This window comes from Protomyctophum bolini, assembly GCF_963924005.1.
Source record: "Protomyctophum bolini genome assembly, chromosome: 7".
NCBI lineage: Eukaryota > Metazoa > Chordata > Actinopteri > Myctophiformes > Myctophidae > Protomyctophum > Protomyctophum bolini.
In genome coordinates, this window is record NC_137868.1 from 43,127,663 (window position 1) to 43,143,672 (window position 16,010).

The 16,010-nt window shown below is 44.7% G+C and overlaps 1 protein-coding gene across 2 annotated transcripts; it reads right to left on the reverse strand.

Moving 5' to 3' along the window:
* Positions 1 to 1,382: 1,382 nt before the first annotated feature.
* On the reverse strand, positions 1,383 to 12,181 carry dbpb (D site albumin promoter binding protein b). Of its 2 annotated transcripts, none has more exons than XM_080768459.1 (5): positions 11,593 to 12,181; positions 10,984 to 11,288; positions 9,081 to 9,536; positions 5,263 to 5,546; positions 1,383 to 4,293 (listed from the first exon to the last, which is right to left on the reverse strand). In XM_080768459.1, exons 2-5 carry the CDS (start codon positions 11,168 to 11,170, stop codon positions 4,075 to 4,077), a joined length of 1,146 nt encoding a protein of 381 aa, XP_080624585.1. In that variant the 5' UTR covers positions 11,171 to 11,288; positions 11,593 to 12,181; the 3' UTR covers positions 1,383 to 4,074. The 2 variants fall into 2 exon arrangements, with proteins under 2 accessions (XP_080624585.1, XP_080624586.1); XM_080768460.1 differs by having other exon boundaries at positions 5,275 to 5,546; positions 11,593 to 12,178.
* Positions 12,182 to 16,010: the final 3,829 nt, after the last annotated feature.

The window sequence follows — 16,010 nt, forward strand, 5'->3', positions numbered from 1 at the left end:
GTTCATGAATCATATGCATTTTGGTCGATAACTAAGAATGTAAATCTTATACCCACTGTACCCACATGAGTAGCTTGAGGGAAATTCTCTATTGCCCATGTATCTTGGTCACAAAATCATGTTTTTGTTCAGTGCAAATATGTATGAAGCTATACCTACAGTCTGGTAGTTTCTTGTTTCTTGCATTCTGCATCTCTCCAAAACATAATCCTAGGCTACTATCCGCCATACTACAAAATAAGGAAAAGTCTGTCCGTTGACCATTCGAAGGAAGATTATTCTTAACTTTTGTATCCCTAATTCTAAAACGTGTACGTGAGCATTTCTGTGACTCTCGCTCTGTGACTCGTGCATGTGGAGCCAGAGAACTTTACTCAGGGTTAATTGATCAGCAGCAGGTGTTTTGAATTGCCTATAAGTGCCTGAGTGCTCTCATCTTTATGCAGTAGGCCTATAGCATGCTGTACCATGACTACCACGTACTACCATCAGCCGACTTGGAGATTTGTACTCGTATATGGCCTTTTATTTATTTATTTTGCATATTTCTACTTTAAATGTGCATTTATTGAACTTGGTATGATTTTCTGGATGATTAAACCCCACCATGTTGTCAGGGACTTTAATCCATGGCTCAGTCTCAGAGTTATTTAGTTCAGAGAAAGATTCAATAAAGTCACAAAGCTTCTATCCAGTACAGTGTGTTTTTTTCCCCTTCTTTTTATTAAAGGTTCCAGAGAAATTTCACCTCATAAACAAGGGAAAATGAGCCTTCTCTGTTGTTCGTGCCTCAACAAATTGGAATGCCCCCGACAAGCGCATACTACATCCTTCAAATATCATCTAAAAATATATCTGTGTAGAAAAAGCATTCCCCCTACTGTCCCACTGACCTTTTGCATCAATTGTGTCTGTTGACATTTTATTGTATTAATGTTGTCTGTTAGATTTTGTTGTTTTTATGTTGCATCCTTTTAACGGTGCTTGTCACACAGCTGTTAGACATCTTTCTGTATTCTAGATATATAATGCATCCATTTTAATAGTGTTTTGCTTCCCTTGCTTTTTTTTACTGTGTCGATTTGCTGTGCAGCACTTTGTGAACTTGTCTAGAAAGGACCTTTCTAGACAAGGTCACAAAGTGCTGCACAGCCAATTCTGAAAGGTGCTATATAAATTATAATAATATTATTATTAATAATATTAATATTATTATGAGCCCGCCCAAGTATGAACTGGAAATGATGGCATTCTGATTCCATTATAGGCTGCACTGAAAGCAATGTCCACCAGCCCTGCGTGGCAATAAATCATCTCATCTAATTAATCTAATCCATTTAAACAAACATTTCAGAAGAAAAGACATGAGCAGTGAATTAAAGAGCGATCTTTTTATTTTTATTTTTTCAGGGAAAGATCTCCATTATAACATCCACAACCACCAGCACGAAGCAGGCGCGGGCACCATGGACACACTACCGACGCAGCAGGATAGAAGAAGTTCAATTAGAGCCACTAATAAAAAGAGTCACCACCAACCAAACCAACCAACCACATCTTGTGAGGGGAGATTAGGTATTGAACGACCTGCTCGGGGGGGGGGGGGGGGGGAGACGGCCCCAAAAGTTCACTGGTCCATGGGTGAAAACGTTGGGTCAAAGTAAACCCAACAGGGAACTACTGAAGAACAGTGTGCGCACAAATCCCATGGCCATGCACAACAGAGAACGGTAAAAAAAACAAAACAAAAAAAATAGGTTTGTAATGACAGGTAAATCAAGTCTGTATATGACCCTCTTGTGAAAGGTATCGGGAAAAGTCTGAATGAGAATCTGTGGTCCAACGTAGAGGCCAAGAAAGGTGTCTTTTGAGCGGAACATGAGCTTATAGTTTGGTGTGTATACAGAAGTCCATAGGAGCACCGAGGTCCAACGTGTGTGGAGGCATTGACGTGCCGGGAAACGCATTCCACGCGTCATGGATGTCAGAGTTCAGTTTCAGGGGTCTCTCAGCAATTTGAGTCTCTCTGAGGAACAATCTCGAGATCGAGACGGTGTTTCGCGATGCAAAACAGATCCATGATGTCCATCCAAATAAAGAAAATCATTCAATAGTACAGAACAGCGATAATAAGAGGGATAACAATCATCATAATCAGAACATTAATAATAATAATAATAGTAGTTAATGGTAGCTATTCAACGTGGTCATTAAGGGGATTAAAAAAAAACAAAAAAAAGCACTCTGTCACTGGGATTGGCCAGGTCATTGCCGCCCTCTGGGAAAATAACAAGTAGTGTACCATGTCATTGTGGAGATTCTGAGGGCACACGGAACAAACTCAAGACAGACAGTAAACAGTTAGGGCCGCAGTACTGACAGAAAGAAAACGGGGAAAAAGTATCTACAAGCTCTGCGGCAAATCGACAATCAGAGAAATTTTGGCTTTTTATTCGTCCCAGAAATCTGAGAAATTAACACGCACATTCCGGTCAATGGGAGCAGTGAAGCCCATCTCGTGAAATTCATATTACAAATATAGGCATCCACACACACTCATTCACGTCGCACCCACATTCAGGTTCCCCTCAGACCTCCGTGTTGTAGGCCCACATCAAATGCAGATGTCAAATCATCCATAAACGGAAATGCTAATCATGGGTCAATGATAAACTTACAGTAAATCAACGCGCGACTCCCCCACACCCGTCCCGTCACCTCCCATATGGGAGTTAACGGACTTTTCTTTTTCCTCGTTGTGTACATTGTTACTTACTGAAAATCTGAATGAGCTGTGATGTCATGTCAGGTAAGGTAAGGTATTGTTTTGAAAGCTACAGACGAAGACAGAAGACAATGAAACGTAGTAGGTCAAAGTGGGCCTGTTTACCTGGGGAGTCACAAACACAGCTCGCCAGGATATTATATATTATATAACAGGGTGGAGTAGAATAACCCGGTAGGAACCCAGCGAGAGGCAGAGAGAGAGAGAGAGAGAGATGTGACCATCTCATAGAATCCAACAAATCCTGGACAGATTCTCTTGTGGGAGTTTATCTCATGATAAACGGTGGGTCTGAGATTTAAGTGAATCAAATATAGTGAGTTTGTTCAAGTAGGATCTTTTTACAGAACAAAATACTGGAAATGGTAAACACTTGTCTGCCCATTTCTCACACCCTTATATTCTCTCTCTCTCTCTCTCTCTCTCTCTCTCTCTCAGTCTCGGCATGCCTGTTTCCCCAGTGACAGAAACCAAGAACCAATAAAAATGTAAGTGCTAGAGTAAAATCCACAAAAAGAAAAGAAATGTCGAACTATACAATTTTGAGATAATTTTTGCTCTCTATATTTTACAATGGAAACCTTTTTCTCCCAGCCCCAAGTCCCTGATCCTGCGTCCTGTAAAGCTATTCTAATGTCTTTGACTCCAACTGGATTTCCGCCACCTGACTCGTCTATGTTGTATAAAGAAATCTCAACATCGGCGTCATTCCATGTCTCTCTCTCTCCTATCTCTCTCTCTCTGTGTCCCAGTCACATAGAAAATATACAAAAATTAATCTCCAAATTTGTTCTCTCTCTCTCTCTCTCTATTAAATGTTTGTTTTCACTTCAATATTATAAAAATATACAATTCTCCGATAGCAAAACCCTTTAAAAGTCATCACGCCTTCTCAGCCTATCCTGATTATCACTCGTCCCATTTTAGGGACCGCTCGAAACTACAAAAAAACAAGACACCTGAGCTTTGAGATATATATATATATATATATATATATATACTGTATACTGTATATGTGTGTATGTATATATATATATATATACACACACACACACATACCACCCTATATATCTCCCAATACATTCATCATCATCATCGTCACATCATCATCATAAACATTATAGCCGCCCACCAGAGTTGCCCCATCCTACTACTGTCCAGCACTCTAAGAAACGAGTGTCCGTTTTTTTCTTCTTTTTTTCAAGAGTTCAAAACAAAAACGAGAATCCAGCTTTTTTTTGTTTGTTTGTTTTTCCAAAGCGCTTTTCCTCCCTCGTCCCCGGGTTCCATCACTGGTCACCGGCGAGGCGGTTCTCGTATTTGCTGAGGATGTTGCGGCAGCAGCTGAGCTCCTTCCTCATCTCGGCCACCTCCTGCCGCAGCGCCTGGTTCTCCCGCTCCAGGTAGGCGGCGCGCACCGAGATCTGGTTCTCCTTGAGGCGCCGGGCGTCCCGCGAGCGCTTGGCCGCCTCGTTGTTTTTACACCGCCGCGACCAATACTTGTCGTCCTGGAGGAGGAGATAGATAGGGGGGAACATGGCAAGAGTTAATTTTTGGGGCTATAGGTTCATTGTCACTGTGTCTCTATGCTGTTTTCTTGTATGCGTTTACCTTGGCTTAATGTAAATCTTAGATAAGAGCGCCGTTTGTCTGGCGGAAGAATTGGTGGTTGTTTTGTAATCTGTTTACTGAAAGTCGACTTCCTCGATAAATAACAATGACAGGAGCATAAAGGCGGAGGAGGGCGGACGGATTGTTATCTTTGAGGCGAGGAGGACGGGGTGTCATGTGAGCCGTCATATTCATAATAGCCTTTAGAGGAAACGCTCAAGAGTGAAAGGAGCAGCAATGGCAATTATTAGGAAGGGGGGGGGGGGGAAGAAATGCATGAAAGGTGCAGGTGTTACAACACCGATACGCTGAAGTCAGCGTGTATTTTTCCACGATTCCCGCCCTGATATCAAGTGGAGGAAACGTAAAGTATCAAGTACCTCAAGTTTGTATTTAGGATTACAGTACTTGGTTACTTTCTGCTACGGTACTTTTAGAGGTGACATTGTTCTCCTTATGGCCCTGGGAGGGGGGGGGGGCTTTTAGCCCACCCCGTCTCATCTGAAACAAATTACGTCCACCTCTCCGGCTCTATCATTTCATTAGTCCGCTGTCATCACATCACTTTAACGCGTCGGTCGTTTTTTGCCGAATAAGGGGAAACTAGAGTTTAGCTAAACGGATTATATCAGCATCTTGTTAATGGCACTCATCAAAATGGAGTTAACCTCTCTCTCTCTCTCTCTCTCTCTCTCTCCGGAGGAGGATCATTTCTGACACAGTCAGGGCTGGATTTTATCAGGTAATTTTTACCTGGTAATTAATATTTTCTCTGGTCATGTTTTTTAGCCCTGCCTTCTGGTCCGACTGAATTGAATGTATAGACATGTAGTGTAGGGCATAAAGTTAAAGAAAAATGTATTTACATGTATAAGTACCTTCAAATCCTCCGGCACCAGCATCTTGCGGGCCTTCTTGATCATGGGCTGCGGCTTGAGCTCGTCGTCGCTGAAGCGGTGCCTCCGGGGGTCGAAGTTGTCCTGGCCGGGGATGGAGGACAGCGCCATGTCCGTGGGGTCCATCTCGAACATGCCCTCGTCGGAGCCGCTGTCCGTGGGCGTCATCATCGGCGGACAGGACGAAGAGGAGGAGGAGGAGGTGGAGGGAGACGGCGAGTCGCACGAGTCGTTCATACTGCTCCCCTGGCTCCCTGGAGGTGCATAAGAGAAGGACGGATAATTAGAAAACGATACTTTTGAGATGTGTTGTATTGAGTGTTTGAGCAATGTTAAAAAAGGGTTAGCATTTGTGGTCACTTTAGCACTGTTCTCTCAAGTGCCCTTGAGCAAGACACTGGGCCTGCTCTCTATCAATGCACTCTGGACAACAGTTGTCGGTTCAAACTCCATCGATATGGAACTGAGATTGGGGGCTGAGCAGATAGACAGTATGCTGAAAAGCTGCTGCAGTGCTGCATCCTAGCCACCAGATGACAGCGGAGAGCTACGCTCTGTCTGCACAAATACAAAGGCTATTCCTGATCCCCTGAAGAGGGTAGGCCATTTTCCAACCCAACACTCCATGTTAGTACAGTGTGAACTGAGGGGACTATGACAATTTATTTTTGGCAAGGAAGTCTTTTTCGTGTTTAGACATATTATATACCCTGTCTCCAAGGTGTGCTGGGAACTGGGAGGGTTTACTTCGCACGATAAAGAATAAAGACCCAAAACAATAACATAATATCAAAAATATTTCCTGGTATGCTGACATACGAGCCGACCGTCGCACACCCTCTTGCATCTGTCAATACATAATATACGCTTTGGGTATCAACATGTCATAAACTAATAGGCCACCTCATATACAGTATCCTGGAATGAAAAGCCTCTGGAGAAATCTATGAGGGGAAATATGTTATGTAAGAGGTACAAAACCCCTCCCCGGGAAAAACCAGTTCTTTAAACTTTGCATTGTGTAATGTTTTTCACATGGGCCTTGCCCTGCGCGAGGGTTCCATTTGAGACGCACTCAACGCAAATCAGTCAATATGTGCTTGTCAACGCGGTATACGCTTCTCTCTGTACTTTTGTTTTATGACTTAAACCATAGTAGACCCGGGGTTCATGTGGATAATTCATAATGTCAAATTCCCCTGCGTGACATTCCCCCCTATGCTCTGCTCTGCTCCGCTGCACTGGCTGACAGATGTGGTGAAACACCTCGATATACCCTCCCTCGCACTTTAAGAGACTATCTACCTGCTTCCTACTGTGGCGCGGGGGAAGGGGGGGTATATAGGGTTCAATGATTAATCAGCATAATTCAATTTTAGTCATCAAATAATGGCTTTAGTAGGTAGGAGGTATATCATGTATACATGTGCTATTTAAAACTTTACTACCAAAATGACACTGTGTGTGTGTGTGTGTGTGTGTGTGTGTGTGTGTGTGTGTGTGTGTGTGTGTGTGTGTGTGTGTGTGTTTGTGTTCCATATTATAAAATGAAAAGTCATGTGCCGGGCCCGGGGGTGAACATATGAAGGAATTAACAAGATGTCTGTGTGGGTTGTTTAGAGATAGATATCATGCGATGAACGTCGTGCTTAACTAGCTCATCTTTACAGTAATGTTATGGTGTTATATCCACTTCAGTCTCCAGATGCAGCGCAAATCAGAATAATCAACATAAATAAAATGATACGGTCCCACTTGTTCAAAGTGTGCCATTCGACGGATGGGCCGATAGATCGACGTTTTAAATGTGTTTTCGCGTTGGAATAACACGCTGCCTAAAAATAGAGCTAGTCAAGGTGAACGTGGTGAAGTGGGGCCACTATACATGCTACAACGCCCCACCCTATACCCTATAAGGGTCCGTACCACGTACAGTGTGGCTCTCTACTCCTGTTGGACTGGAATACAGACGCATACATACTGTACACGCATATGGAAAACAGGATCAACAGACTTGTCAACAGGGAATAAGTTGTGGTGGGCTGAATATAGTAAGAAAGCTGAGAGAAGCATGCATGGGAAGGGGGGCTGTCATGACATTAACCACCTTAACCCTGACTTCACTATTTTGGGCAGGTCATTATAGGCAAAAGTTCTCCAAAATTGCCTAGTCCTATATGCTTCATTTATAACTTGCAACTTTCCTGAAGATTGGCTATTTTTCTATTCACCGTATGATGAGGTTTATGGAGCTTAAGTGGTGAAATAAAGTCAAGATGTTTCATCTCAGTGGGACCAGCTGGCCAAATAACGGTTTAAGAAAACAGAACTCATTGATATTCCGACGCTAGATAGCACAAACTACACAATTGCCCAAACGCAATTGACACTGAAAGATACAGTACAATGTTGTCTGCTCCAGGACTGTGAATTCCTTATTGCCAGAGGATTTGAAAGCATTTAAATGTGTAGTATTCAACCTTTGTCATGCAATAAAAGCACGAACTGCCTAAATATAGCCTTTAGAATCTTAACTTTGAAGTAAGGGCTTTATGGCAGAACAAGCCGGCCGGTGTTGATATTGCATATCTCATTCTTTTATCTATATCAATGTACGGGATCTCGCCATAGGCCAGTTGGACATTCCATTTTAACTCCAGTACCAACAACAGCACAGGCACTCTCTTCCTCTTTCCCTCCCTCCCTCCCTCCTTCTCTCTTGGTCCCTCCCACCACATCCCTGCTGGCTCCGCCTATAGTTCTACCCTCTCTAGTACTCACAGCCTCTGCACGTGTAGCGACGCGTGCACATGTCCGTAGCGTGTGAGGTGGGGAGAGAGATTTAAAGACACGCAATCACAAAACACTCAGACACACTCCTCTTTCCTACTTGCTTTTGAACTGTTGGACCTGACTGCACACCGACAGCTGGCACGGCATGAACGCTTTGCTTTGTTGTCGTCAATAGATTGCACGAGAAAACACAAAAGAACTAACTTCTTTGTTGAAGGTTTGAGGTTGACTCAAAAAGCTAAAAACTCTATTCTGCACAAGTCTCTCGCTGTTTGCTATAATTTACCCCACCCCTCTCCTTCTTTGGCTCTTTCATTGTTTTTTTGCAGCTTCATTGGTTCAGTCCTCCACCCCTCTCCCTACCAGCCATACAGCCCCCCCTAAGAAAAGCTGATCTTTTAAGTTTGCACTCTTGCTACTTCAAAAAGTGAATTCCAGTCATTGTTAACCATTCTGTTCCTGCATGCTCTCTGACTTGTCGTGTTGACTTTATGTTCAGGGGCTGCATGACTTTGTCTACTCTCTGCAGGACAGAAAAGTGCTTGGTCACTACGGCGTTTTAGCATGAACCCAAAGGCGAATGTGAGAGTGCTGAATCACTAACCTATACGGAACGTGTGTGTCGTGCGCGTGCGTGTTTGTTTGTTATGGGGGTTGGGTGGCATTCAAAGAACAACAGATCACCTATTCTGGGCAGGAATATGCAAACGTTCAGCGAACGGCGTGGTTTCCGGAAATGACCATGGTGAGCTAAAGATCATGCATGCCACTAGTAACCCAAGCCTTCCAGTTCTAGGACTCTCCTTTCCCTCTGCCCAGTTAACTTCAGTGTGGGAGAGATTTGTTTTATTTATTTCTGCACTTGGCGGTCACGTGAGCAGCTAAAGGCCTCAGTGTTTCCCTCAAGGACACTTCGATAGTGCCAAGGGCTGACCGAAGTTGGGGGTGGTGGGGGGGGGGGGGGGGGGGGACTGAGGTAAGTGGGGAAAACTCACCGCCATGCAGACAGTCAATGGCTCCTCCCAGCATGCTCTGGGGCGGCTGTGCCACCTCCAGACCAATGAGCGAGGGCGGCGAGGAACAGGAGGAGGAGGACGACGGCGAAGAGCACGACGGAGGGGAGGACGGCGGGCACTGGGAGCTCTGGTTGGGCATGGCCGACTGCGTGCTCTGCGAGGGGATCTGGGCCGTGCTGGAGCTGTTTTGGTGGCCGCCGTTTGGGTGGCCGTTTTGGTGGCCCTGGTTGCCCATGCCGTTGTCGGTGAGGAACTCCTCTAAGTCCATGTACTGCAGCTGGAACAGGCCGCCGTCCGCCGGCAGGCTGCGGTCCCACAGCAGGGGCCCCAGGAACTGGTTGAAGCCGCTTCCTCCGGTGGTGTTGTTGTTGTTGCTGTTGTTGTTGCCGCTGCTCCTTACGGAGTCGTCATCCATGTCCACGTTCCTGTCTTTGTCTGGTGGATACGGAGAGAGAGGACGGTGAAGGAGATGAAGGAGGTGTTAAACAGTGTAGAAACAGTGTAGAGACATAACAACACGACACCGTGGAAGCAGACAGAATGTACCATTCAAGTCTGGTAGTGCAGTGTGCATGCTATACCCCCCCAAAAAATAAACCCTTTTGGGAAGAACTGTGGAGGTTTATGTAAACTAGTGGCCAACGTCGACAGTGGACAATAACATGTAGTAGCTGTTGTTTTGCAGCAGTGTTAACGTTATATTATATTATATTATGAAACAAACCTTATTTCAGCTCAACACTATTTTGGGAATGTCGTTATAGTCGAAAATGTTTCCAATATGTTCAAATATACAAGTATAAAATAGGGCTTGGAGTCAATGTCAGTGACGGCATCCATGGTAGAAGTTAGGAACAAACACAAGCACGAATTCACTGCATCACTCTAATCTGGATTGGAATTTCAACTGTAGGAATATAATCCAGATGAATATGAGTCAGCGGAGTAGGGTTCATGGCGGAGTCAACAACCAAACGCTAATGCTCAGGATATCTGTGATGGGGACATGGCTCTGCAAGATTTAAAATGGAATGTTCTATGTTGTCATAAATGATTCCCATCTGCAGTGATTGGAGGTGGTCTCCGGCCCTGCTCTTGCATTGAGAAACGTATACCCTGGTGTTCGGGTATAGTACGACTGTGTGGCTGACAATGTCAATAAAGTTATTTGAAGTGGATGATGATCTGGATTGGACCTTGTTGCAATTACCTCTCTCTGACTGGAGAGGGAGACAGACAAGCTATACAGAATGTATAGCTTTACATTGTAATTCCATGTGCCAGTGCTGTCAATTCAGAGGAGTCCCAACAACGTGACATGACAGGATGTGTCAGATTAAAAACACGGCACCTGCCTTCCCTTTACGATGAAGACTGACTGAAGCAGCTGTCAAAACTATCCAAATTAACTTTTGTTGTGTATGATAAGAGTATGTTATTACAATATATTTAACACACAACTGTGGCGGTTGTTGCAGTTGGTCTACCTGCTATTCTATTGAGAAATGTTACTGCCTGGTGGTCGGGTAGGACCACTACTGGTTGACAAGTGGTATTGCATGGCAGGTTAAAACATAATTTATCACAGACTTTCCGTTATAGCTCAACAGTCAAAAGAAAATTGCTCGATTTTGTATGGGTCCGGGTAGGACATTGTAGCCCTGTTGTTAAAAAAAATAGCTAAAATAGCAGATGTATATATGCTCACACATCTGAGCTTGTATATCTGAGAATCGAGATTATATTGTTTGACCATTTTCACCTATAACGACATGTCCAAAATAGGTTGTCTAAAAAAAAAACACAGTGTCTCCTCTGAGCTGACATCTAATAAGGTTGTCATCGTTTAAAAAAAAAAAGGTATAAAGGCGTCGATTCTCACCTCCTTTCACATCGCAGGAGGTTTTTAACCGCTGGTGGTCTCCCTTCATCGGGTGCTGCTGCAGGAGTGATTTGAGACCTGCCATGGAGGTGAGCGATCCGGGCTGGGTGCTGCACGTCCCCGCAAACTGGGGGCTGGCCCCTGACGGGAGGTCGGGGGTCAGAAGCTGAGAGAGCTGCCTGGACATCCTGGACCGGATGGAGCTGGAAGAGGGCAGGGTGGTCCGGGCCTCAGTAGACTCTGCTCCAAGTAGTAGTAGGTTGAGGGGGGCCGAGGGGTCAACACAAACTGGCCCAAGAAGAACCCTATATCAAAAACACAAAGTTATGTTGAATGAGTGAAAAGCAAGGGACAGAGCGAAGAGAGCAGAATGGGGAATGTGTGTGTGTGTGTGTGTGTGTGTGTGTGTGTGTGTGTGTGTGTGTGTGTGTGTGTGTGTGTGTGTGTGTGTGTGTGTGTGTAAAGAGAGAGAAGCTGCCTGTGCAGTTGGTATTCTATGCAGCCTGCTGTTGTAACTGACAAACAGAATAAACAAAGCAAACGGATAATAATGTAGATTTATAGAAAAATGAAGGTATAACGTTAAGGAGGATAATGAGCAACTTTTACCTTTTAACTTGTAGACAGTTTAGTTTGATCGGTGCAACGCAGGGTCATTTTCAAAGAAAGTATTCCACTGAAGTTAGGGCGTGCAGAATGTTAAGTCCTTTCCCTTTTGAATGGAACAAGACGTTTATCTTCGGCGAACCAGCGTGCCAAAAGTCAGACAATCTGGTGAATCTGCCCAGGAACACTGTCTTAAATAATATTAGTAATAATAAAATATTAATAATAATAAAATAAACTCCTTCGCTGCTGGAGCTCAGTTGCAAATTGCAATGTCTCAAAAGTTATATATCAACATCCAAGGTCTGTGTCTGTCAACCAATACGGCGCACGAAAGGAGGAAAAATATACTTGCACAAAAAAAAGCGAGGAATGCAACGTCCTGCTACGAATGAGGAAAAAACTGTTAAACGTGCAAGAAGAGGAAGGACAGGCTGGAAGCCAGCAGTAACAACAACAACAAGAACGCAAACAAAAACGCAGTGAGCGAAAAAGAAAAGCTGCGTCTCTCTTGAGTCGGACTGGTCAGATGACAAGTTGATTTGCTTTCTCCCTTCTGTCCTGTGGTTCTTTAGGAAGAGGCGGAGGGGGGAGGCAGCTTTCTCTCTCTCTCTCTCGCTCTGTTTCTCTCTCTCTCTCTCTGTCTCTCTGACTGTACTTTTCTGCTCTCTCTCTTGCGTACAGTCACGGGCGCACGGGCTCGGGTCTATGTTGCCAGATTTTGCGACTGAAATAAGCGCCCATGCAGTTCTATGAAAACAAGCCCAAAAGAAGATAATCTACAGATGAGCATTTAAAAAATAAATAAATAAAATCATCCTCGATTTGAAAATAACTATTTATTTCCACAAAATGGAAAAGGCTATTTTATTTGTATTCTGGCTATATTAAACAACAACAACAATAATAATACTAATTTAACACAAATCTGGTATGGAGGATTGGGGGTCCAGTCCACCATGGCACAAAACATTTTTCAGATGGGGGTCCGTGTGGACAAATCATAGGGGACAAATAAATGGGGGTCCTTGGCTTGACTTGACATGGAAATGTTTGGGAATCACTGGTTTAAACAACAAGCCTAAATAAGCAAATAACTACACTTTAGAAACAAACAACAAAAATAAATGCAAAGTAATGCTTTGCAAGTAATGCAAAGTAATGCTTTATGGATTATGGTGTCGTCCACGGTTAACAGTCTTTGTATTGAGCTGTGCTAGAAATGTACTGTAATTCTCCAAACTAATATTTACAAGCAAACAAGCCCGATATCGCTTATAATAAGCGGACATGGCAACTCTGGGGTGTGTGGGCGTGTGTGGGGTGGGGGGGAGGGGGAGTGTTCGGTCCGCGCGACGGCTGTCCTCGCTCAGCTGGAACGAACACGGGCAGTTCACGTGACGTCGTCACATCTCGCAGGCTGGAACAGAACGGGGGTGGGTGGTGTCGAGGCGTGCACCGAACACCGCACGCTCCTCAATATTGATGAGGCAGACATACATACAATACATACATCACACACACACACACACACACACACACACACACACACACACACACACACACACACACACACGCCTATAAAAGTATAACTTCATGATCAAACATATTCATGTCAGTCAACCGTCAACGACCCCCAAATAAGGCTATTTATTGGCCGCGTTTGACCCCATCTGAAAATATTTTGTGCCACTGGCCCACTGACAAAGGGCATCACATCAGAGAAAATGTATTTTGTTGAAAATAACAGATGTACAAGCTCACGCCAAGTCACATCGCAATGCGCTGTGAGCTTGTAGATCAGCTATTAACTTAACTTACACGATATATATGCACCTATATGATTCAAGTGGTTAAACTGATTTTGAGGCAGCACACTGGGGACCCCCTCCTAGCTCGGAGTCGGGGACCCCTGCGGGCCCCCGGGCCGCACGTTGAGATGCCCTGCTGTGCTGCTCAATATTGATGATGCACACACCTACCTATTAACCTCCTCGTGCCACTCCTCGAGGAAGGGTTTTTGTTTGTGTGGACAGTGTGTGCTCCTCCAACTCAAAGTCCTGCCTCCCTTATCCCTGCATGGCATGCCATGCCGGGCCGTGGCCTGCCCTCAGGCTGCCGCCCAGTCACAACCAAAACACGACCTCGACCTAATTATTTGCGGTTATAAAGCGAGGAACTAATAATGCAATTTGCCTTTGCTTATTTATACCATTCAGCGGTTTGTTTGTTTGTTTGCACGCCCCATATAACTGTTCGCCTGCATATTATTGTTTATATGCACAAATTAGTATTAGGCTACTAAATATGCATGCATAATTAGTTCATACATTTGAGGTATTTCCACCACACCCCAATATAGTAGCCCGTGTGGCCTAATTATCAAGCGGCTGACGGAAGGAAGGAACGTAGTTTTGTCACTATGCTTCAGTAATCCAGAGAAAACGTGAGCGGTGTGTGCCTGCGCTGTTCAGGCGAGAGGAATACACCAGCAGCACGTTGCTTCCCGGGGCACACTCAGCTCACTCGGCCTCGGCAAAATAGCCCTGTTCTCCCAGCCCCGCACATGTTCCAGGCACGCGGGGACGAAGGCCGTCTGCTTTTGGCCCGCTCCGCGCTCCCATTGGCTGGGGCGCGCGCGGCTCCGCCCACCGCGAGCGCCCATTGGGCAGAAGTAGGTCAGCGGCCCCGCCCCCCGCAGATCCACCCCATGCCTCTGCCGCGTGAGAGCCGTTCGAAACACAAAAGCGCGAGAGAGATGCGTCTAGTGTGTGTGCTGTGGAGTCTGATCGGGACACCATCCCCTCTCTGTACTGTATGTACACACCAACATACACATGCACCCACGCACGCAGTCAAAGGCTATACCACTCGACTGTACAGTGCACAGACTGTACAGTGTACACGGATTCCCAGAGGCGGCTCGTGCGAAATGCACGGGCGCGGGCCACATGAGGTCGTGGAACAGGAACATGCAAATGAGATCAACATTAATCTGGTGGAAAGAGTTAGAAAACAAAACAAGGATGTTTTCAGTTGGAATATTCTATGAATAAACAGGATAAAGTCAGACACAGCCTGACCGCCAATTAAGTATTTAGAAAATAAATATAGGCTTGTTTATGTTATAGTTTGTACAGACTCAGAGGGACCACTGAATGATTTGGCTGCAGCCCAGGCGACTGCAGTGCTAATGTACAGCGAATGGTATTGAGAGACGGTTATTATAAGGACAGCAGTAGCGGCCCCACAAGTGTTTGAAGCCAGATGGCCATGCTGCTGATTGATTTAATTGGGGGAAAGCATGGTGTCGAATTTTCTTAGACTATAAAGTATAAATTCATTAGGCCCACAGCACAGCTGTGTATTTTTTCGAACAGGACATATACAGTTGTTATGTCCTGACAGAAAATAGCCTAACTGTCTTTTGTCACGTTTGGAAAATGGTGGATGTATATGATATACAGCCACCATTTTCCAAACGTGACAGTGACAGTATATCACTCTCGGTTTATGTGTCATCACTAGTCTTGTATGTCCTGTATCTTGTATCTATATTAGTTTCTGCTTGCCATTCACGTGACACGAACCTCAAGATAAATTCCATGGGAAGACAAGACAATACCATTTCAATTGTAGCAGGCTACAATTATGATCTCTCTTTGGACTTCTGAGTCAGTAGTCCCCAGCTTTCTCAGGCGTTTATCCCTGGGCCTGCATGGATGACACTAGATCAGATGCCTGGACAGACTAAGTGTTAAAATAACTGACTTCTTGAATAATACTAAATTAGGGGGTGGGTGAAATTACAGGGATTAGTGAAAAAATATTCACATGGGAAGCTCATTGTTTAACCAATTTGTCTATAACATTTTTGGACAACTGCCTAGCCTATCAATCACAGAGAGAATGAATGGTAAATATGCTATAACTATATCAGGCCAGCTGGCCAGGTCATCATGACAGGTCACTTACCGTCACTACATTCAAGTGTGGCCCATTCTCAGTAGGCCTATCCTATACATACCAAGAATAACACATGTTCTTTCTTTTGTTATTTTCAAGCCTTTCATCGCCTGATGAATAAACAGCTATTTGCATACACAGAGCAGCACACACATGCATGCACATGGTGTGAAATACATGTGACTTCTACCCTCAACCACATGGGCCAGTAGTCAAAACGAGTTGCTTACTGCCATCTTGCGGCGGTTGAGTACAACTGCGACCGAATGCCGAATTTATACCCCGTAGGACGACGGTGTGTCACTGCGATGGCGCACTGAATTAAGCTTTAGCCATATTCATTCCCTGCACGAATCAGTACGATGGCCATCATCAACACACTTAAATGAAGAGCATGAAGAGAAGGTTCACCCATATTAACTTGAGTTGCCCAATAACGTGGCCATAGGCCTGTA

Coding starts and splice junctions, on each gene's coding strand:
- dbpb (XM_080768459.1), bottom strand. CDS start 11,170: ATGTCCAGGCAGCTCTCTCAGCTTCTGACCCCCGACCTCCCGTCAGGG. Junction 9,537..10,983: donor CTCCTGCGATGTGAAAGGAG/GTGAGAATCGAC, acceptor CGTATCCACCAG/ACAAAGACAGGAACGTGGAC. Junction 4,294..5,262: donor ATTTGAAGGTACTTATACAT/GTAAATACATTT, acceptor CTCCTCCTCCAG/GACGACAAGTATTGGTCGCG.